The sequence below is a fragment of the Chroicocephalus ridibundus genome, chromosome 3 (assembly GCF_963924245.1).
Source record: "Chroicocephalus ridibundus chromosome 3, bChrRid1.1, whole genome shotgun sequence".
NCBI lineage: Eukaryota > Metazoa > Chordata > Aves > Charadriiformes > Laridae > Chroicocephalus > Chroicocephalus ridibundus.
The window spans coordinates 11,228,432-11,252,767 of record NC_086286.1 but is presented as its reverse complement, the minus strand read 5'-3'; the positions used below and the strand labels follow the sequence as shown (position 1 = coordinate 11,252,767).

The window sequence follows — 24,336 nt, the reverse complement described above, 5'->3', positions numbered from 1 at the left end:
CACCAGCAACAGCCCTCTGCAGTCTTGTACCTCCATCCCTGAGTCTTCTCCCGCTTCCGTGGAAATTCCGTAAGAGGGGGGCAGAACAAAGCACTTCCGATTTTTCAGTTTATCGCTACACAGTGACTCAAGTGCCAGCCACAAAAAACAAAGCGCAAAACCTCACGACAACAAGGAGAGAGTGGCGCTATGCCAGATGGCCCCGCAACCAGAAGATGCGGCAGAGGCAGGTTTGACCCCTCCCCAGGTAATTGGGGCAGGAATGCCACTGCAGCTCCACCTCCCAGGGAAGATTTTCCCATGGTAGCTGATCCTCTGGGAGAGGTCATTAAGTTTTAACCGGAGCAGAGACCGTCCTCCGCCCAGGCAAAGCCTCTCTCGCTCCCCTGTGAAGTTGCTCCCCGGCTTTCTCTGCCCTCATTATTTGTTGAGACAGGGCTGAGGAGCTCGAGGGGACACTCCACCACCCCACAGGACTTCACATTTCTGCCAACAGGCAAAGCAGCGACGCCTGAATCTAAGCTCCTGCGCAGCCAGAAGAGGACAAATTCTCACCACACCCCGCTTCCCCGGCATCTTTCTCCCCCATTCATTACAATTTTTTTATGTGACCACCAGCAGAAAAAAAAAAAAAAGCAGCCCCCACAAAACCCCCAGACGCAATTATATCCCAAATGCCTCTCGCTCTCTGCTACAGAAGTAAATGCAACTTTGATTAAGGATCTCACCTGGTCTTAGAGGAAGATTATAGGCCTGAAGGGATGAACTACAAGTTCTCCTGTTCTCGCACCAGCAGTGACCACACAGATAGTATTTGGTCAAACCGATCCTCCTCTCTGCCAGTTTGACTTTAGAGACGTCACAGAGGCTGACTCTCTGAGCCTAGAAACCTCTCCCAATCTCAAACGCACCACACAGTATCACAAAATACTGCCGCTGTACCCCCTTCTTCCCTCACGTGCACCCCGAGAGGAGCGAGGCAGAAGACCAGAGACCCAACTGAGAACAACACAGCCCCCGCGCTCCCATGCACCTACCATCTCGGCTCCCAGCCCTCCCTGCCAAACCAGACTCCCGTGCACCTCCTGGCAGAGGCTCGCCATCCCTCTCCCAGTAAAGAGCACACAAGCCCACCAAGAGCCCCAAGAAGCTTCCATCCCTCCGAGCAATCACAGGGACTCATGAGCAACAGCTGTGAGCGATGCTCTGAATGCAGCCCAGCTGCTGGTTGGGAAGGCAGGGCACGCTCTGAAGGTCAGACAGCTCTACAGCACATCATGAGGAACAGTAAAACAAAAAAAAAAAAAAAAACAAAAAGAACGTGACTTTGAGCTTATTTTAACTCTGAAAAGCTACCAACCATCTGAAAGTGAAATTTCCACATGCACTCTGCTCGAGTCTTCCTCTGCTCCCACGCTGGAGGCAACGGAAACTCGAACACCAGGCAGTGCTTTGTAGAAACCCACTCACGGCAGTGATTGCTCACCAAGCTTTCTGTCACTTTGCGTGGCGGTCCTGCCCTGCCAGAGGCTGGGGTCACCTCACTGACCACTGCACAGGCACCTGGGAACAAGGAGCAACACGCAAACATCCTCCACCCAGAGCACCCACCGCTTGTTGCTGCACCCTTGGGTGCTCACGGCACTCCATCATCTCTGCTGGTGGGTGCTGGTGGCAGCTCTTGGTGTTACGTGCCGCGCTTCACACAGCAAAGCTCAGGGGACGGAAAAGCACCTTTGCAAGGGATTAAATCTTCTACTGCTCGCTGCAGCACTTAGAAGAGAAACGCCAGCAGAACTCCCCTCCCTGGCTGGGCAACGCAAAGGTAAAACCACATGCAAACCGGAGCCTGTAGCCAGAGCACGAGGCAATGATTTAAGAGACTGAAGTTTCATTCCTGCTCTGCCACAAACTCGCTGTGACCTTCACCAAATGCTCGCTGTCTCTCCCGAATTTCACCCTCCACCTGCTTCAGCTCAGCACAAGGCCTGTTTTCCCCTATACCTTCCTACGATTCTTCGCAGGAGGGAGACACGACACTTTAAAAGCATCACAGCGTAGGCAGTGCGGCTTAGGAAGGCATTGCCGCAATCGGGAGGACAGGCTGAAATCTGGATGAGGCGTGATGCAAACTAAAGAGTCTTACTGTTAGGGACTCAGGCCTTCTCTCGTGTTCACCACTTAAACAGCAATAAAGCCCTTTTTCTTCCCCCTAAGCAGCATCACCCCTTGCCACCGCTGAAGCGGTGGCGGAGAGCGGGGCTCACTGCACGAGAAGAGCGGTCAGAGGTGATGGAGCAACGTGCCGGCAGCGCATTAGTTACTGTGTCAGCCCCGGAGCCCCCGCCACAGGAATCCCAGAGGTGCCGGGGCTAGCCACCGAGAGGACGCTTTAACCTTGAACACCCTTGTCCTTCTTCGCTTGCTTCAAACATCGAGAAGTCTCCCCAAAACTGATTTTAAGGAACAATTTACACAGACTGCGTGTGTTCCCGTTTTACCTGTCTTTTCACTTGCCCAAAAGTTATAGATAAAGCCAAAAGCAATAGTATTTTTTCCTCATGGAAAGCAGAGGAGAAATTAGCTGGAAAAATCCCTTTCATTAACAAAAGCATAGAAGGAGATTGTTTTTTCTCTAAATTTAAGATCTCTGTGACATTTTATGTTCTTATAAAACAGGCATTTTGATACAGGTTTTTATTTACAAATAAAACAGGAGGGATTTAAAAAAAAAAAAAAAAACAACGCTAACCATTAAAAAGCTGGCTCTCTTTAGGTCTGCTAGTTCTCCAGGTCAGTAAAACACCTCTGCCTCAGACCAACCATAAGGTACAACTCATCTTTTAGGCAGCGCACAGTCTCCACGAGAACCCATGGATTTCTGCATGCACTTCTCCACCATCCTGAACAGTGTTGGTTTTAAGCTTAGTTCACTGAAGATAAAACTTCCTGTTCACTGTCTTGTGCCAAAAATTGTCATTGGATATGTGATTATTCAGGCTTCCTTGATTTTCATTACCAGTTTGTGCAGAAACTTATGTTTTCTTTATTATTCATATCAGCTTGACCATTAAATTGACTATTCCCTCCTTCTTGCTTTACACATACGTACAAAAGAATGGTTTCACACCTGATAAAAAATACTTTTTAAATTCTCCCTATCACGCCTCCTGCGATTCAGCTCCTCTCTAAACAGTGTTTTTCTTCTTACGATAATCTTTTCACGCCTCTAATAATTTTCATAGTTCTGGCTTGGACCTTCCTCTATGCCCCTGCTTAAGCCACACGGGATGCTCAAGGTGACAGTTTCCCACCGATCTATACAGCAGCACTCAGTATTTTTAGCCTGATTTCTCTACTTCCATTTCTCAGGGGTATCTTAACTCTTCCGCCGGCACTCTCAATTCATTAACATTTCACTTGTTACAAATGGCAGGTCTGGACGCTGTTGATATTATCTCTGCTGCTTGGCAGCTGCTGACTGCCAGGCGTGATTTCCACTGCGCCCTGGCAACATACATTTTTCCTGACAGAGCTGCTGCCCGTTTCTTCTGCCCTGTGACGTTCCAAAAAAAAAAAAAAAAAATAAATAAAAATGGGACAATCTCCTAAGACTGGCCAGCAAACTCTGCTTTTGCCTCCCACCGCTTCTGCGGCTGTTGCGGAGGGGAATTTCAGGGGTAGACAGAACAGCATCCTTTGCGTTACCCTGTTGTAGACGCCGTGACTTTTTTTGCCCCCCTCGTAATAGGGAGGAAGTTTTCAGAGGCATAAAAAGAAGACGGGCAAGAAATCTTCCCTTCCTAACACGTCCTCCGGGCAGCTCCTCCCTCCGATCCGAGCTCCTTCCCAAGGATCCCCTCTCAGCCATGCTCCTTGCCCCACTCCCTGCAAGGGACGCTGGGCAATACCACAGTGCATCCAGACTCTCTGCTCTTTCCTTTTTCTGCGTTTCATCAAAACTGTCTCCGAGCTCCCTTCTTGTGTCATCAACCTCCTCAACTCAATTTACCAAGCCTTCCTGCTCCTGGCAAACCAAAAGCACCGCTCAAAATCTTTGCTTATGAAAAATCAGTAAAGCACTAGTTCTAATGAATTTCCAGGTCCCATCAGCACCTCCTCTCTATCAGCCCTCAACATCAAAAAAGTCTCAAAACATGGGCTTTGGATGGAGCAGTGAAACCAACACAAAAGGTCCCTCTGACTTCAGAGCAGAAGCAAAGAAACAAAGGACAAGAATCATGGTAACGAGAGCGTGTTACAGGCGGTTGCACCACAAGTCACCCAGGTCATCTCAGGCTACCATATCAAACTCAAGCATCACAATTTTCTTTCTTCATGGTAGACAGCAAGGAAAAAAATAGTAACAATGAATTAAAAATAACCTGAAATTGATTTTCCATCAGTAAGAGTTCTACTTTTTATAGAGTTCCAGGATTCCGTGGCTTCTTGAACCTGGAAATCAAGACCTTACGTGGCTGAAAAAGCAGTAATTGAGATCCTTACTGTTAATCAAACAGATCCTTGTTTCTTGGAAGTTTCAGGTAATGTACTGCAGTAAGAGCATAATTCTCTGAAGGAGATACTTACCTGCTAAGAAGTAGTAAAAAATGAGTTGCATTCCAAACCTATGTGACGGGAAAATCCTTGGGGTTTGACTGGGGATTTTTGTTTAGGAGCTGAACCTTCACTCTTCCTTCCCCCACACGTACATATTTGTCTCCTAATTCTGAGGTGACACGGTGAGAGGAAAGACGGTTTTGGGTCAGATGAAATGCTTCAGTCAACCTGGAATAAAGTATTTTGGTTTGGTTTGCCCTCTTTTACACTTTCAGCTAAATATAATTCTGCAGAATTAAATTTAGTCTGAAAATATCATAAAGACACGCTGGGAAAAGAAACTCACGCCCAGCCAGGCTCAGAGCTGCTACTTCAGCCTCTGCACCGCAGCAGCATGGCTGAAGAAGCTGGAAGGCTGGAGCTGGATGCCCTGACGGACGCGGTCCTTGGGGTGCCGAGAAGGAGCAAACAGCCAGAAATGGAACAGATCAGAGAAACGCACCAAGAGCGGAAGCGGAGCCTGTTCCCTCGGTGAACGTGACCCTCCCGTGGATGATGGATGGAACAGGCCTGCTGTGTCCCTCCAGTGAGCTGGGTGTTGCAAGCATTAAAAAGAAGCCGCCACTTGCAGGAAAGATAGAAAAAAAAGAAGGAAAAAAAAAAGAGAGAGAGAGAGACTATCATAGACCCTGCCTCCCAGTCTGGTATCTAAACACCAGAGTGCTCCGATGATAGGGGAGCCATCACAAAAGAGCAGAAGAGGGGTTTTTTTCCATGCTTTTCTCCACAAAAGATTAAGAAAAAATGGACCTTGCAAAAAATAAACAAGCAAGAGGGAAAAGGGAGCTTTTGTGTCCGATTTCAATCCAAACATGTTTTTCAAGTTAAAAGACTATTCCTCCCTTCCCTTTGCCTTACAACTCTTTTCCCCTTGTGTTTCTCTGCAACAACACTACATAAATCCGCAACTGTTATTTGTTTAATCGTTATTATTTACTGCTTCCATAGTGCTGGAAACACGCTAGGCACTTTGCAACAGGGAGACAGAGTCTCAGCCCCAGAGAATACATCGTCTCTGATATTTAACTCTGCTCTACTATACCGAATCTGGATTCACTCCCTGAAAGCACTCTTTATGTGCTGTGAAATTCAGGAAAACTCACCGATAGCCAGACAAGGGAATACAAAGCAGGGACCCCCCCCCCCCCCACCAAGACCAGGGCAGGCTGGACTGCTGCAACCCTCACAAATCTCCCAGGCCTTGCGCTAAGGCGTCTCGTTTAACCACCTGCTACACTGGCACAGGCAAAATTGCAGTGCAGCCAGTGTAAGAACAGGGGATAAAACATAATTAAATGGGGTTTTTTTTGTATCTGTTCAGAAAACCCATGAGACTCAACTTTTATCACCGATAAGAAGATGCTGAAGGGCAGCCGTGGGACTCATAATTGACGCTGTGCCTTCTTCCCTACAAAACTGAACTCCCTGCACTAATGCATCTCTTTCGTTGCCTGTGCACGGGGCTAAAATTAACACTGGATAGCAAGAGCCACAGGAAAAAAACAAAAAACCCCAAAAAAACCAAAACCCAACACAATGAGGAGCTCAGGAAAGGCTGTGAAGGTTTGCACCCCACACAGAGCGTTTCAGATGTTTGGAGGTGCTCGTGGTCCTACACTCAACCCTGTTCTCCGCCACTGGCCAGCAAGTGGATCTGGTCCGGAGCTGCCACAAGCTAGCTGCAGGCAAACAGGCTCCAAGAGATGGAGAGAACACGCATCAAGCGTCCTCTTGGAAAGCCTGGTTCTTCTACAAAGTGGACAGAAGCACAAGGCTTCCTATGCTGCCAGATCGGGAAGTCTGCCATAAGAAAATCAGCAAAGCACTAGTTGCAACAAATTTCCAGGTCCCATCAGCACCTCCCCTCCATCAACCCTCAACATTATCCCTTCTCGCCGGTTCTCCAGCCGACGAACATTTCCCTACGATTCCCATGAACTGTGCCTACCAAGGGTCCCAGCTGCAGGCAGGTTTCTGCCCTCATTCAGACCGATCTATGCGTGGCCTAGCCAGGTTGAAAATTACCTTAGTGACATAGAGTGTTTTCCCTACGGTACCCACTTAATTAAATATTGAAAGAGCTATTACCTTTCAGGGATGCCTGTGCACTGGCTGTGTCCATTATTTATAACATAATGTATTCATTATGTATTTTATCCCATGCTCCTATCTGCTGATCTCATAACAGGCCCTTAAAAACAATTTTAAGCAATTAATCCTACCTTAATTACAGACAAATACATACAGAAGCCCCAGGACATCTCTCTCTTCTATTTATTAGAAGTAAAGATACCTAGAAATAATTCTAGTCATCAGAAAAGTGAGGGACAAAGCCCACCAGCCACGGTAATGACAGACCTGGAGACAGGCACATTTTAATCAGCCGCAGTAAAAGTGCCAGCTTCGTCTGCCTGTAAAAAGTAAGATGCGTCCTGCTGCAGCATCCCTCCCGTGACAGGTTCTTCTAATAAAACTGCACCACTAGCTGCTGCCTCCTCTATTCTCTTTCACACTGATGATACAAGCCAAGGCTTACTACACCAACATACCTTGGGTTTTCCTGCCTCCCACAGCCCTCCTAACCTCAGATCACCGGCAGAGCCGTTTTCCCAGTCAACAGGTGTCACCACTGAGCCATCTCAGGTTGTCCCTTGTCCTTACCTCCTCCAGCTGAGAGCTAGCCCTTCACTCCTGCAGACAGATTTGGCTGTGAAGTCCAACCTCTCCTTACCCTCCTTAGTGCTTGGGTGCCAGCTCCCTGCTGCCTCTGGGGAGGATGTGCGCAGTGTAACAGGAAGAACGTGCCTAGCGTCCCGCTTGTCTCATTCCGCTTTGTACCATTAGGGTCACTTTTCACAGTCCCACATGAGGAAATTAGCTGTGGGACTCCCTCCAGCAAGAACCGGGCTGTTCCGGTCTGTGCATCTCTGCTGGCAGACCTTACGTTTTAATGCAGTCCTCCTCTCTCCCACATCCATACCAACACGATGGCTACTGAAAAAACTTTTCCAGGTTCGGGGCAGGGGGGGGGAAGAGGGGAGAAAAAAAGAAAAGAATCTCTAGACGCAGCGAGGAAGCACCTCGTAAATCCCTAGATTTTAGCTCGTGTAGGAAACACACTCTGTGACTCTGGAAACACTAGTTTCAGCTCTTTTCTGAAGAGCCCTGGTAACGTACAGGAAAAAATACAATCATCATTAATGCTCATAGAATCATAGAATGACTGGGTTGGAAGCGACCTCAAAGATCATCCAGTTCCAGCCCCCCTGCCCTGGGCAGAGACACCTCCCACTAGACCAGGCTGCTCAAAGCCCCATCCAGCCTGGCCTTGAACACTTCCAGGGATGGGGCAGGCACAACTGCCCTGGCCAACCTCTTCCAGTGCCTCACCACCCTCAGAGAGAAAAGTTTCTTCCCCATATCTAATCTAAACCTACACTCTTCCAGTTTAAAGCCATTACGCCTTGTCCTATCACTACATGCCCGTGTGAAAAGTCTCTCTCCAGCTTTTCTGTAGCCCCCCTTTAAGTACTGGAAGTCTCCCTGGAGCCTTCTCCAGGCTGAACAACCCCAACTCTCTCAGCCTGTCATATTTTCTGCAACTTTACTGGCTTACCAGAACTAATTCCTATGTTTAGCATCCACCCTGGGAAATCTCACACTTGAGAGGAGTCTGTCTTCCGGTCAAACAGAGCGATCACAAGTTCTCTGATGCTGAGCATGTGGGTCAGCTCTTGAACCAAGGCACGACAACTCAGTAAAGCACTTTCCTAATCCCCCAGGGGTTCGGTGTCCGAGCTGGGAACAGGTTCCCTCTGCTCTGCCTCAGGGGCACAGCGGGCATCACGCGTCAGATGCTCTAAGGGCTCTCAGAGTGGTACAAGTCCAGCTTGGACCTGTAAACATCTGCTTCACACAGGGAGCCTCTAAGCAAGGGAGGGAGAGGGAATTGGTGTGCTGGTGTAGAGGTGCGCTGCAAACCACTGATGCAAGCCTGACCAAACAGACCTTAAGGAATAACTCCAGGTGGCCAAAGCTAGAACGGCCCCGTCTTTTCTGATCTTTCCCTTTCCCCACCATGGAGAAAACAGTACAAGGAAGATAATGGTCTACGATGCCAACTCAATATTCAGAAACACGGAAAGCAGAGAAGAAACATGTCATGCCCATCCTTGAAAAGAATTTAATGAAGACCCCATTCCAAAACCAGGTGAGGACTTGAAGAATAGGATCTTTATCACCCTTGAAATCAATATAGAAAACCATCAGTGGCTTCAACGGATTTTAGAGCAGCTCCTAAACGTACTCTCAGGGTGACATTAGCATATGAACTTTCTGAAAGATTTCGAAGGAGAGTTTCCGTACTAAGCCTTGACTGAAGCTTGTAGAGGCTCCTTTGCAGATCTCTGAAAAGGCAGCCTGTCCCTACAAGCAGATGATGCGAATGTAATCCCTGTCCAAACTCCTCGCTACGCTCTTACTCTTTTCACCTGGGGAATGTTTCCCTACCTGCTGATAAAGACAGACACAAGCCCAAACAGGTACTAGTCACGGGAAGCGCAGCAGCACCTCAGCCTTCCTCCTCTGAGGAACACGCCTGCCTCGGCTCAACTCAGTCCCTCGCTCACACAGAGGAAGGGCATCTTTCTAGTAAAATCCCAAACTGTAACTTCCCAAAGTATTTTAAGGAAATAAATAATACTATAGAAAAAAAAAAAAAAAAAAGAAGTTTCTATTTTTAACCAGAGATCCTGGCACAAAAGGGTAGCACTCCACATCATACCAGAATCCAGTGTTTGACGCTGTCCTTTCTTTATAAGGCTTTAAGAACGGCAGGACCCTCCAAGAAGCGGTATGCATTCTTTATTTACCCTGAAGTGAGACTCTGCAGACCCGGGTTTAATTCACCGCTCTGCTATTAGCCCGCGAGGTGACCTTGGACAAGTTGTTCTGTCCAGATTCTCAGCTGGTGTCAGCTGGCACCGTGCCACCAAAGTCAATTTAAACAATTTGAGACTCCAGTCCTCAGGTCCTCGGCCTCCCTATCCAAACAGCACGGCCAACCGGCACACAGCCCTGCCCCTCAGATGCTTCGGAGACACGCACCTAAGTGACAGGTAGTGGGACCAACGTGACTCGTCCTTCCCTTGGAAAATACCTGGTTTTCACTAAAATTAAACAAAAAGCCTTTGTTGTTTTTTTTTTTTTTTGAAAATAGCCTTATGAGCAAGGCTTTAAAAACAAAACCACCAATGCTGTCGTTTCATTTTACAGTCTGTTATGCGTTAGCTGGTGCAAAATCCCTAGGGATTTTAACTTTAGCACACAGTAATGGGTGGTGACCCATACTTTTTTCATTCTTCTCCTTTTAAGTTTCATTATCTTTCCAAAATCTTCTCAAATTTCTCTCTCAACTTGCTTTCATCACCAGTGGCATGTCGGAGTGCTTCTCCATCACACTGAGAAGACGAACACCTGATACCCTCCCCTTGCAGGAAGGCTGGATTTCAGGAGGGGCTTAGGAGTCAACAGATCTTGTGCTTTCCATCACAGGAAGCTCCTAAGACTGGAAAACTCTAGACAGGATCTAAATGAAGACAAAAAAGAACTAATTCCTTCATCAAGACCAACCCTACCAAGGAACCACCTTGTCTGAGAAAACCTTTCTTCTGTAGCAGAACCAGGGCAAAGTTTCCCACGTCAAGGTTGATTTACCTCCATGGGTAACACACACCAACGTGACCCTCAGACCTACATCGCCACTCCTGGGCTGTCCCTGTCCCTGCTCACCCTCACCACACCAGGTCCTGATCTGTGCCTGCAGTCCAGCCGGATCTCCAGCCGTCCTCCCCAGCACAATCCGGGTCCCCTGCTTGTACAGCAGGACAGGGCACGGGCTGTCGAGGCCCATCGAGCCAGACATGTAGCCACACGCGGCTCCTCCTTGGTCTCTTCTGACACCAACCAGCCTGGGGCGTTGTGACCCACAAAAAAATCTATTTTATCTGACCAAACACCTGACGCCTGTGAGATCTGGGACAGGAAGGGCAACCAGGAGGTCACATTGCTTCAGCGGATCCACCACACCCAATCATGCGCTGCCCACAATTTGGTCCGATGCCCTGGAAGCAGGAGACCTCAGGCACACAGCCACTCATTCCCAGGATGAATGTTTAGGAGAGTACCTCTCAAGGCCTCTTACAGATGTCCTTCACCCCAGATGCAGCATCAGCTCTCTCCCTGCAGGCCAAACCCCACTGGGAGGTGCAACACCAACTACAGTCTACATGACGATGGCTCCTGAGCTCTCGTGGGTCCGTAGACCTTCCCCACTGGCTGTCTCACAGCAGCGAGCAACAGCAAGACAGCACTCCTGCAATCTCTCTTTGGATTGCTTTTTGACTCAAGAAGCTTCTCCATTACTCAGTTATGTTCTTGGAAAACACCTCCACTTCTGAACAAGCTTCATTGGTTGCCTCCTCTGATTTAGTGCAAGAACAAATCCAAAGAACACGAAACTCGTAATTTATTTTACTTTGTAGTCTGCAGTAAAACTTACTTAAGGTTTGGTGTTTTTTTTTTTTTTTTTTTTTTTAAATATCACCTCTTCTCCTCCCCCTGTCCTCCAATGATACTGCTTTCCGAGGAGGAGTCCACATCAGGCAATACCTTGCCATGAGCACAACGGATGTAACCTGTTGAACAAGCGTTATCAACAGCAAGCTACATAAGCCAGTCGCCTGGGTTGGAAGCTCCTTGGGACCAGGGTCTTTTTAGCTCAGTTCTCACAACAGGGCTTCTGAGAACCCCAGCACTAGGCAGTACACTCGGTATTGTGGCAGGACTGTCTCTGCTCACCCAGACGTGAGAGGCGACCTGTGCTCAGTCAAAAGATCTTAACCATGGTACTGTATGTTGGTTACACCAAGGGACCCACCGCTCCACCCAGCTGTCCAGCAGCCTACATCCCTGGGAGGACTTCGTGCCACCTCGTCACCGAGATCTCCTCCCGCTGTGCAGTCTGGTAAGGCTGCTGTGCGCAGGGCTCTACGGCATCCTCGGTCCATCCTCATCCGTCTGCTGCCCTGCAGCAGCACCACGGCATCCTTCTGCAGAGAAGGGAGCAGAACGTATATGTCAAGCAGGATCACGGCCAGAATCCTCACCAGCTCCGGTACTGCATGTAACTGACTAAAGATGAAAGCAAAGTGATTAACAACTCTCTTCTACTCGTCACCACACTGTGGAGTTGCACACGATACATATCTACTCATTTTTAACAGCAGAAATCAAATGCTGTGAGCCTTTTAGTACGCATCATTCTGTGTAACGTCAATTGAAATGGTTTATGTTCCTCTTTCCCCCTAAAGTGAACCGTTGCATCGTATCGGTGCGTGTAATGTTCATTTTAAAGAGTTTCTCTCCCGTCCTCCCTGTGAGCTGGCAACAAAATACAAACTGACTAGCACAAGGAGGTGCACTGAGAATTAGAAGGCAGATCTTCTCAGAAGAGAAAGGAATGTCCATGTAAGGCTCGTTTCTCCTCCTGCTTTATGTTACAGGATGTTCTGGCCATCTTAGGGAAAAAAACCCCAGCCAAGTCTATCTCTGAATGAGAATTATTTTAACAGCAGACCCTTCAGTTGTTTGTAGTTCAGTTAGCATGTTTTTGGCTTGCATATCAGAAAAGATTTTTTTCCTGGACTTTAGCAGGCTCTTTCCTAATTGAGCTATTAGAATTTGCTTGCAGCTCTCATTTGATAGGCGATGCCTGCTGCAGGAGCGAACACTGAGGACGAGCCCTGGCATCCCATGGTTTTCTGTAGAAGAGCACACTCAGCACCATCCAAGCACGTCTTTCTCCTCTTCCACCGCCGCAACAGATGAGATCTACTGCGCTTACAGAGAACGCCTTGGCTGCGCGCTTTTTGTCCCTCAGCCGTCATGGGGCCACAAGAGTCTTCCTGGCGTTGATCCGTAAGGACATGTCAGTACCCCACGGACTGATGCACAAACCCACCTGCTGGCCTGCACTCCGTCTGGGGCTCTGCCATTCCTGTGCCAGGAGAGCCCCACAAAACTCCTCTGATATCGCCGTTTCCCTACTTTGTAATTTGAGGACACGTTTACTTGCCTCATTTCCTCCGAAAAGGCAGTGGATTGAGGAACGGCTTGAGTGAGGGAGGATCTGCTTAACCTTGTACACACACGAGCCCACTTGAAGTCAACTGCATTACTTCACAGACCACGAGTAAAGCGCTCGCCCCCTGGATCATGGCCCAACTGCCTATGGACACACAAACATGGCTGTTGGCCAAAGTACCACACACACTACTGGAGGTATAGAAAGGTCAGACCAGACCGTGAATCTCGGCCACTTAGCACAGCTGCTCAGCTCACGGCTCGGCAAAGGAATGTCTCAAAACAACAAAATCTGTGCCTCCAAACCAGTTTTGACACTCCCTTGTGCATAAGAGCGTTTTTCCTTGATGAAAGGTATATCCCCTTCTCCACACGCGCGCTCACACCCACCGACACGGAATCCACAAGCCGGCCTGCCAAAGGCAGCCTGCGGAGCCGAGCGAGAGGATGGCGTGGGGCAGGAGGTACAACAGGAGACATGCACCCACTCCCCTCTCCTCTCGGCCTGCAGGCAGTTGCCAGGTCCCAGGCAGGACTTGGGGACCATCTGCTTCCCGCAGGCAAGGCTTATAGGCAGATGACATTCAATCCCACCTCTTCAGCAGTCCCTGTTAGCCAAAAAAGTCCATAAAAGGCAAACAAAGTCCCAGCAAGTGCTGTCCCATACAGCCTTCTCCCTGGATACCACATCTGGACTCCTCTTCAACACCTCCCTTTTTTCAGAAGAAAAAGATCCAGGACTTCTCCCTGGAGCCCTTGTGCAGTGCCCCTAGTATCAGGGATACCGCCAGAAAAATTCAGCTTAAACATCTTCAGTCCACATCAAGCTTCAGCTTTTAATCCAGTCTGGGGTTGTCTCCAGTTGCTGTGGGCTTCTATTCATCAGACCCTGTTGCCGGATGCAACATCCCGTCCTGCTCCCTTTCCTTCCTTACCTCCCAGCAATCACACTGAGAAATCCCCTCATTTCCAGAGTCTTCTCAGCCTGCTCCTAAAGAAAAGCTTCGCATCTACAGATTGTACCTTTTTTTTTTTTTTAATCTGAGTGTTAAACTGAAATCCAGCCGTGCTATTGTACAAACACATTAACCCCACATATTTAACGTCTTACGGACGTACAGACACTCCTTGGATGTAGTTGGCTCCATTGCCAAAGCGATGGAGGCCTCAACACCCTCCAAAATTCCCAGGTGCAGTGGGCTCATCCCACGGCAATCTCCATATCAAGGCAGCTCCATTGCCTTCAGTTTCCAAGCTGACAAAATCAGAAATAAAGTCTCACCTGAACAGGCACTTTTTCCGACTGCTGGGGAGACTTGACCTTCCGTGGAAGACGATGCAAGAAAAGATAATGTAAACTCTGCTGGGAGACAAGATAAAGGGAGATGGAACTGCCCCTTAGGGGTTTCAAGTAGCTAACTGCAAAATCCTGAGTCAGGACACCCTTGGCAGTAAATAACGCAAGGACAGGCTGTTCGGAGCTGGAGGAGAGTCTGACAGTCCAGCAAGGATTCCACGCAGAGGCGGAGGTAAAACACCTTCATCCCTTTAGGGGGAAGCCAAGAATCCGTTCACGAGCTGCAAATTACACACATTTACTGCTTTCATTTTCACAGGATTTCCCTTTGATGCTGTAAGCAATGCAGCTTCGCTGTAGACGGGGCCACAAAGATTTACTCACTGTGTAACCTTAGGCTTCGGAGCGCATGTCTACAGGACGTGATGATTAAAGTAGCAGGACTACAAACATCCTGCCCGCACCAGGGCATGCCCACTGCTTCTTCCCATAAAGCCACAGCAGCGGAAAAAAATTAGGATGAGGTTACCAACAGCTCTTGGCGATATTCAAGGTAAAACCTAGAGCAGAACAAAGCTTCTTGAAAATCCCTAGTGCTTTCTAAATCCCATGCTTAAAGACTTGTCTAGGGAAGAGCATGGAAGACAAGGCTGGGAAAAAAAAATAAAAATCAAACACACTTTCCCCCCCCCCCCCCCCCCAAAAAAAATGCACCACTGCAACTCAACTGCCTGGTTGCCGGCTGTAACAAGCGGTGTGCCCCAGAAGAGGTGGGAAAGCACAGCCCGCGGCAGCGAGACGCGGCTCCCACGGCAGCACGGCAATCGCTGTGCCTGCAGAAGAAACCTGCGTTTTTGCAGAAATTGCCTGAAGAAGTTGCACTGGCTTCTAAGCAATGGCGGGAACAAGATGCATCCCTCGGGCTCTATGCTCCACAAACACCATGTGGTTTTCATTTGAAAAAAAACAAAACTCACAAGTTTTCAGTGACAGGTTTCACGAGACCTGGCTCTTTTCTTCAAGTCTCGTCTTAGGGAAGGCTCTACGAAAACTAAATTTTCTATGCTTCCTTGTGGACAGGAAAGCCAGAAAGGGTAACTTAAACCGCTCCAAAGGCACAGAAAACAGAAGGGGAAAAAAAAAAAAAAAAAAAAAAAAGAGATTATTTTTCCAGCTACCATGGAGTTGCCATCAATTTAAAGAGAGAAGAACAGAAACAAAACAGAGAAAAATGCCCTGGGGCAGACTAACACTTAGAAGCAGGGTCAGCTCCAGGGGTGAGGGGAGTTTTCCAGTCACAGGGCTGGCTGCTGATCTCCTCAATGACCCTCTCCCATCCCAGGACAGACGTTTTTTTTCCCCATAGTCCCACTCCCAGGAGGCTACAGACATGTGTACCTGCCGTATGAGTATAGGACAGGCCCAACCAAGCCTTTCCTTTTGAGGATCTTTGACCAAAAACAGACAGCGTGACCAGCCAGCCTTCTCAACATGAAGGACCATTTAAGTTTAACAGCAGGAGGGAACTACTAAAAAAGGGCTTAGACAAAACCAACAAACCATGCCCACCTTACCATAAGCTCTACCATTCTGACCGCGGCCACCACCCAAGGGCTCTATGTTCAGCCGTGGCTTGTTAAGACCCCTCACCAAGTCGTTTCAGTGCGCTAATTCGGCAGAAAACTTCCTTTCTTTATCCTGGGCTAGTTTTCTGCTGGGTCGGCTTGCTGAAAAGACTCAGCTAAGGGTCACCAAAATGCCAGACCCCGCGCGAAAGGACGCAAAGGGGGAAGGAGCAGCCACAAGCAGCAGACAGGGGAGGACGGAGCATTTACAGTTAGACCAGCATAGGCAGACGTCGAGCCACAAGCCTACCTTCCCTTAACAGGCACTATAGAAATACGGACTGTTGTTTTCCTGCTGTTCACCGTCTCACAGCCTTGCCTTTGCCCTGTTCATGAGCAGCCGGGGAGGCTAGCAGCGTTTTGCCTGCATGCCCCGCTGAAGCCGAACTCCCAAGCATCCTGCACCCACATCCCGAGGACCGAGATCCTGCGATTTTAGGTGGCGTGATGGAGTTTACCTCAGGCACCCGACTTTGGCAAGCTGACCAGCCTGGCACACACATCCCGGCACTTCCAGAACGCTTTAATTAAGCGGACTCCAAATACTGGCAGGTACGGAGATTTGGACGTTTTTAAGGCAGTTCCTTCAGGGAGACCCCGAAGCAAGCACGGATTCGCAGCCAGGTGTCACTACCGCAAGCAAACGCTGAAAGCGAAGCACATCTTTAAGCACGTCCCCCCATGCCCCTTCCGAGCACAGCCGCGTCCCTGCCGCTCCCCGAGCTGTGAGCTGCTCGATAGAAGACCTCAATCTCTGTCGGCTGTTGGTGCAGGACCTTGAACACGTACTAAGTAAATGAACAAGTCATTTCCTGCAAGGCCAAACAAGCTCCCTGCCAAAGAGGTCACATACCATGCTCTGGCCTGATGCCTCTCCCTAGTTTATGAGGGTAAATTCCCATATCCAGGGGTCCAACGATTACAGCATTACATCTGGGCTAGGATTACTCTCACTGAAGCTAGGATTACGCTTCACTGAAGAGGTGAGGAAAACAACTGCTTTTGTGCTTTCATTGCATGACCTCTAAAGTTCGGTTTGGGTTTCTTGGTTTGCGCAAACCAAAACACTCAAACGAAATCAGGGAGTTTTCGCTTAATTCCCAGCTAGAGGACCAGGATCTGTCACACCAAGGCTCTTCAATGCTGTTTTGGCAGTAAGGAGATCTGTAAGGAAAAGCCCTTTGAGGCAGGGCCCGTGACAAAGCGGTCAGGAGGAAGCGGCCTACATGGGTCATTCCAGTCTTGCGAGCTCCTTCAACTAACGTGGGGGTGGAAGGCGGCCACGCTGAGATCTTTACTCCCCATCTCCCATCATGCTACCCAGGATGGCTTAGAGGCTTTCTGTAAGTCTGTTACCGTGACATGGATGCTCCCAGCCCCTCGCAGCCCACGAGGGGGACGGGGCACCCACCAGTCCTGTCAAAACAACCCGAGCTTTGGATTTGGAGTAAGTCTCAGAGTTAGTCAAAACGCATCTGGCAGGCCTCGCTCCACCATTCTGAATACTTCACTCCCGTCAAGTTAGAACAAGACTTAAAAGCAACCCAAATCTTCCATGCTTGAATCACGCAGGCAACTCCATTCGCTTGGATGTGCCCATCCCCATGAGTAAGGGCTGCAGAATCAGACACAGCTTTTCCTTACCATCCTGCCAAAAACACAAGCACACAGAAAGAAGAAAAGAAAAATCCCACTGACTGATGCCCCTGCTATTTTTTCCTGTCCACGACAGCAAACTGGTAAAAGGCCTGACTCAGAAGCCTCCCTTGAAAAACCTGAATCATCAGAGTTTGGAAGATGGTCTCGTATAATGAAGGAGTCTCTCCCATCCACCCCTCCCTCTCTGTATACAACAGAGGATTTACGAGTCAGACTGACGGCGGCAGAAAAAAAAAAAAAAAACAAAAAAGAAAACTTCATGCCTTTTTCGGCTCTTTCTGCATGGATGGCAGAGTCAGGTAGAGTTTTGGAAGCAACTCACACTATTCAAGTTAACGAGATATTTCTATAACTTTCCTTCACCTGCAGTCCCCTTCAGCAGACTGAAAAGCATACGGCAGTCCAGCGGTCGGCAGCTGTATTGCTGGTCTGCAGAGCTGTGTTTGATCTCAGTTACACCTCTTATTTACCAGCGTGACTTCCTCGATGTCAGAGCACAACCACGGACTAGAAGAGAGAAAGAGGCACCCCAGCTGTACATTCACTGCCCGGATGAACTTTGGGAGCTTGGATTTCTTCTCAATTTGCACTGTATCCATTTCTGAAAGCCTGAGCCTTGTAGAATATAAAGATTTTTGGAATGACCTCCACATAAACAGTATAATGCTATATAACACTTTGTTATTACACATCATTTAGCGTCGGGAGATCTCAAAGTAACTTGAAAAGGAGGCCTCATTTTAGAGATCCAGTCAAATGAGACATGGAGAGATTAAGTCACCCAGAAAAGCAGCGGGAGACAGCAGAACAGATCTTGTGCCCTATCCTCCAGGTAGTCACCCAGTACAAACGGTTCATCAATTAAAACACTGTGGTTACCTGCCTCTTCAGGAAGAGCTCCGGCCTATTTCTTGCAGGTAGATGCAAGTACACACACCTTCTGAATGAGGCTTTGGCATCTCGCACCCCTCTGCAAATAGAGGTCACCCATGACTCAAAAAGCCATGCATCTCCGGATCCAGGTCCTGGAAGAGACAGTGGCTGAGGGGAAGGGGATTGTCCAAGAAAAACAGCAGCACTGAAAGCTAAAACGTACTATCTAAAAAGGTGATTCAAGCCTAGGGTCGCTGGGCTAGATCGCACCTCGATGCAAAGGCTCTACAGGAGCAGCAATTGCTCCAGCGTCTCCACCCCAATGAAGCCTGTGCCCAGCTTTATACCACCGTCGGTCTCACTGGCATCAAGGACGCGAGAGCTGCGCACCAGCCACGCACGCTGCTGCGGCAAAGCCCCCCATTCTTTACTCCAAATACCACATTCCCTTGCTAGTAAAAACTGCTCTGCAAGCGTAGGGTAAGGCTGCCGCCTCCTGCCACCCAACCAGGGAGGCCATTCGATATAAAGGCACTGCAGTCGAGTCAAAAGTTTGCGTTTGTTCTTCAACCACACATTTTTTACACGGGGAAAAGATTTAAAATCACTAAATCGAAACCCATCTTTCCACCTCCCATCTAATCACAACACAAAAATGCAGACAGCGTCAGGCTGTTGGCTGTAAGCGAGGTCCCCAAGAGAGCCCAGTCACTTAGGTCCCATGAAGAGGCAGCGGAGGCAGTGGGCGCTGTGGAAAATTTCCACCTGTGAAACGATCCTTCTCACTGTCGCTCCCAGCTCTGCGCAGCAGCAGACACACAGGGTGCCACGTCTATTGAGCCAAACACTATTTCTCGTCTCTCGGATTAATTTTAAGCTAACTCTGATGACAGACAACGTGAGACACTCTCCTGAACTGAAGCAAAATTGGCAAAAGCCCTGACAAAAGTTAGCAGTGCCGGATGGGCAACACTATGGGCAATACGAGCAAAGCACAGACAAATTTATCCACAGGACCTTTACAGCTTGTGCCGCCTTTACTCAGCGGACAGAGCTCCCTTCCACATCAGTACAAAAACCGTGTCGAAGGAAAGCCAAACACGGGATGGGAATCCACGCTACCTGTCGGAGAGAAGAGTGCACTCCGTGCACCGTTTAGAATAGGTCTGAAGTTTGCCTTTGCCATGTAATCTACAATTTATTGTGTGGCCAAGGCAAGCAGCCGGTCTGCTCCACTGGAGAACAGCACGGAGATGGCTTGGTTTCCCACCGACAGAAAGCAAGGAGAGAGCACAGGTCTGGCCCCACTGGCACGAGAGGCAGAGTACACCAGCGGCAGCACCGTCTCGCCGGCAGCCTTTGGAGTTTGTGTAAAAGAAGGACTGGTATTAGTGTCACACATCCACGTATTCTGTGTGGGCAGACTTAAACATCCTTAAGTACATGCATACACCCCTGTTTACTTACAACGATGCTCATGTCTGTCTTTCCTGGCCTTACTTCTCAGAAGCAATCACCACGTTCATGAAAAACAAGCATAACTTTTAGAATACATGTATTAAAAAAAAAAAGAAAGAAAATGTGATTAATGTAAGGGCATTAAAGTCCCAAATCTTAAAAACGCATCCAAGCACTGTTAACACTCCATAAGAAAAACTGTGTTCAAGTCTTAGCTGGTGTTTGTGCTCTTTCCTAAACATCAGAGCATTCCTTACACCATGCTGGACACCGCGAAACCCTTAAGACACGTCTGTTTATTTAAAAAGCAAATTCAAGTCACGGAGGGGTACGCTCTCCTTCACTTAAAGGAAAATAAGCCTTGCGTAAATTCTGCTTACACTCACATATTTGCAATGCAAAATATAAATTGCTTCCTATCACCCTCTTCCTACAGCTGGCTGCGAAACGAAGCAGCAGCCGGCCACCCAGCACCCGAGACCCAGCGACACCCTTCCGAAAACCCTTTTCCTCTCAAAATGCCACACGGGGAAGCCCATTCAAACTGCCCCGAAGCCCTCCCGCGCCGCCAGGGCGGCCGCCCCCTTCCCGCAGGTTACCGGGAGCCCACGGCCGCGGGCGGGTACCCGCGGGGAGCCCAGCGCGCCCCGGCCCCGCCGCGGGGACCCCGGGGTTGGGGGGAGCAGCCCGCAGGGACCCGCTCCGCTCCCGCAAAGTTTCTCCTCTCCTCTCGCAGCCCCCCCCCCCCAGCCCACACCGCCCCGACGCGGACCCCCGCAGCAGGGAGGGGAGCCCCCCGGCTCGCCCCAGCCCCCGGTGGGCTTCGCCACCCCCTTTCCCCGTCGCCCCCGGCTCCGCGCAGGTGGCCCCGCCCGCCGCCGCCGCCGCGGCCCCCCGCCCTGCCCTGCCCGCCGCCCCTCGGAGCGGCCCCCGGCGCAGACTCACCGCCGCGGCCGGCCAGCAGCAGGGCCAGGGCGGCCAGGGCGCCCAGCTGCCCCCGCAGCAGCTCCCCCCGCCGCCTGCGCCGCCGACGCCGCTGCTCCGACGACGACGACGCCGCCGCCGAGGCGCCCATCGCGGCCGCTCCGCTCCTCCGAGCCGAGCCGAGCCGCGCCGCGCCGAGCCCAGCCCGGGGCCCGTCAGCGCCGCCCCCCGCCCGCCCCCCGCCGCCTGCGCGCCGGCCGAACCCACCCACCCACCGACCGCCCTGCGCGGCGCGGGCAGCGGGCGCGGCCAGGCGGGGTGGGGAGGGGAGAGGGTGGATGGAGCCGGCGGGGGCCCCCAACTTCCCGGCCCGTCGCCCCCCGCCCCGGGCCCCCCCTCCTCCTCCCCGCCGCCCAGCGTCCGGGGCGGCTTCCTGGGCGGAGAGGGGGCGGAGAGCTAGAGCAGCCCGTCGCCGAGCTGCCCCGCCGCCTCCCGAGACCCCCGCGGGGTGGCGGGGGGGGGGACGCAGCGGTTCCCCTGCGGCAGGGGGCTGGCGGCCGCAGGGTCTCCCTCGGGAGGGTGGGGATGGCAGAGGTGGTCCTGCGTGCGGCGGGCACGGGTGGCAGCGCCCGTGGGAACGCGCGGGGGTTCGCCGGGGGGGGGTCGGGGGGGTCGACCTTCTCCTGGCCTCAGGCTTCTGCAGGTGTGCTCCCGTCAAACCCCGCCAGACCTTCCACCGCCACCAGACCTTCCACCGCCACCAGACCTTCCACCGCCGCGACTGCAGCCCCCGCTTCAGCCCGCCTATCTATGCTGGGGTAAACGGGGACTCCCAGCATCGCCTTCTGGGCTAAAAACTTTACCTGCTGTTACCGTCTTTAAGACAAAACAAAACCCACCCAAGCGAACCAGTGCCGCCTCCCCTCCCACCAGTGATCCCCCAGTCTGAACAGGAGGCAGCCCTTGCTTCGGTTGCTTTGCACTTCATATGCTCTGGAGGATCCTCACCATGTTTGTTGGTAGCTTTTTTTTTCCCCTTTCCCACACTCTGAAATTTTTTGCTGGGTGAGCAACCTCCCACTCCGCCTGCCCTTCAAACTGGTTCTGTGCAAGAGCAGGCGAGGGCAGAACTACTGCCGGCGCTGTCACCACCGCCACACCTCTGGTGCAGGCTCGGGCAGGGACATGGGTGCAAGCCGGTCGGCCGGGCTGCACCTCCACCCGGGTTCACCTACCGCCCAGGAGCCCTGCCACCGGCCACGGCACAGGACACCCCCGGCACGGCCGCTTCGTCCATCCACCGCTTGGGCTCCTGGGTGTAATAACCTGAGCTGGCGTGAACCTTTCATCCCCTCTCCCCTCTTGAAAAATCATAATTATTATTGCAGCGTTAACGCAAACACCTACTGGCTGCACTGAAACCAGGGTATTGTGCATGCAGGAGGAAACTGCTTCCTCTGCGGGGCCTGCAGTTGCGAAGAAACACCATTATCCCCACTCTTCTGGAAGGGCGCTGGAGTTGACGTGACATATCCACCCAGGGCCTGAGTTTGAACCCGGAGTCCCTGAAAACCAGAGCCACTGTTTGGGACCTTTCCCAGGCCTGCCAGCCTCCCCGCCCCCCCCCCCCGCCCCCCGCCATGCCAACACCCTGACAGCAGCGTTAGCCAGCGAGCTGGCGACACAGAGAGGCGCTGGCTGAGATCAATGAGCGGAGAGAGTGTGAAAGCATGGGCAGCGCTGCCTTCAGTGCGAACACGCTGAATTAAATCAAAGGAGATTGATGCAATGACAGAACAGAAACCCTCCAAAAATATTTCATCATTTCAAGTTAAAATGCTTCTGCAAAAAAACACCAAGCCTCAGACAGCCTCATGGAGAGTGCTTTCCAGTCCTTGCCCGTCCCAGCTCAGCAGCTCTGCGACTGACAGCACTGCTCGCAACACACGTATAGGAGCTCTGCTCCTTCTGCACCGGCCCGGGGCTGGCCCTCGCCTCGGGGAGGCTCTTCCATGCCATGCGTGCCCAAAGCTCTTGGGAGCTGGCTGAAAAGGCACTTCGCAGGCACACCTGGGCATTGGAGCATGGGCCCACCAGCAGCCATCCAGCATCCTCGTGTCAATGCGCACCTGCACATCACCCTGCCCACAACGGCAAAATACTTTTTGAAGCGGCTCCTGAGCTGCATCAGAAGCAGCGTGGCCAGCACGTCGAGGGAGGTGATTCTCCCCCTCTACTCCGCTCTGGTGAGACCCCACCTGGAGTACTGTGTCCAGTTCTGCTGCCTGCAACACAAGAAGGACATGGACCTGTTGGAGCGAGTCCAGAGGAGGACCACAAATATGATGAGAGGGCTGGAGCACTTCTCCTGTGAGGACAGGCTGAGGGGTTGGGGTTGGGGGTTTGGGTTGTTCAGCAGTTGGGGTTGTTCAGCCTGGAGAAGAGAGGGCTCCAGCAAGACCTTATAGCAGCCTCCCACCTACAGGGGGCCTACAGGAAAGATGGGGACAAAGATTTTAGCAGGGCCTCTTGCCATAGGACGAGGGGTGATGGCTTTAAAATAAAAGAGGGAAGATTTAGACTGGATAGAAGGAATACATTTTTTACGATGAGGGCGGTGAAACACAGGCACATGTTGCCCAGAGAGGTGGCAGATGCCCCATCCCTGGGAACATTCAAGGTCAGGTTGGACGGGGCTCTGAGCAACTTGATCTAGTTGGAAGATGTCCCTGCTCATTGCACGGGGGCTGGACTAGATGGCCTTTAAAGGTCCCTTCCAACCCAAACTATTCTATGATTCTATGACTGGAGAGCCACCTTCAGATTAGACGAACAAGAAAGTCGAAGAAATGCCTCTGTTCCTATAGTCTAAATATTATCCAAGAGTTGCTATGGCTGGCTGCACACAGACACGGAAATACAAGAAAACATCGCTCTCAATATTTTTGATTAGTTACTAACCACTCTCATTAGAGAGGGTCTCATTCTAGGTTTGGCCTCTCGTTATGCACTCAGCTTCCAACCTCTCCTCCAAGGGTTTCTTGCAATCCTGAACTTAATCAGGATGTCAGTTTTCAAGGCTGCTCGATTTATCGATCGTGCTCCTACACGCAACTTTAGCAATGCTGGTGTCCCTGTTGGCCCCAGGTAAGCAGAGCCAGTTCCCATCCAGACAGTAAAGAGAGTAAGTTAAAGGATGTAACTATGGAAGAAGTGTTTTGTTTTGGTTTGGTTTGGATTTTTTTCCGGGTAGGATACCCTCCCTTCCCCCTGGCAGGGCAGGTTTTATCCCATGGTAAACAACTCTGAAAGCTGTAGCGCTGTCAAGCAATACAATAAATCACCACACTTTATGAAAGAGATCACGCCTGTCTCATCGCTTGCTCTTGATCAATACCATGTGAAAGCGATCAACCAAGTCTGGGGTGAGAGGCGTTTGGGGGTGAACGTCCCCCTTGCTGACATGACAGAGCACTATGAGAGTAGTCCCAAAGAATTCCTTTTAAATCTAAATGTCCTTTTGAAGTCCGTAACTGCTCCAAAATGTGACCCTGAGAGTCATCGCAAAATCATTATTCACCCCTCCATCATAAGGCTCCTTTCCGTCCCATTGCAGAGCCGCTCGTAAATACCAAGGTGTGAGCTCACTGTGTTGAGGATTAAGACTGGGAATATCTGGGAAGCCCGTGCAGCTCAGGAAGAAATTTCCCACACAGAATCGCCAAGTAATTCAGCAAA

At 50.7% G+C, this 24,336-nt stretch overlaps 1 protein-coding gene across 3 annotated transcripts in view; it reads right to left on the bottom strand.

Moving 5' to 3' along the window:
- The window catches only part of SLC24A3 (solute carrier family 24 member 3), a 183,029-nt gene extending 161,680 nt beyond the window's left edge, over nucleotides 1–21,349 (bottom strand). For 2 of the 3 annotated variants that reach the window (XM_063327967.1, XM_063327969.1), the window contains exon 1: nucleotides 20,620–20,849. In XM_063327967.1, the coding sequence (XP_063184037.1) occupies nucleotides 20,620–20,749 (130 nt within the window). In that variant the 5' untranslated portion in view covers nucleotides 20,750–20,849. Of the gene's footprint in view, nucleotides 1–20,619; nucleotides 20,850–21,275 lie in introns of those variants that run through there. The other variant, XM_063327970.1, reaches the window with a different exon arrangement.
- Nucleotides 21,350–24,336: the final 2,987 nt, after the last annotated feature.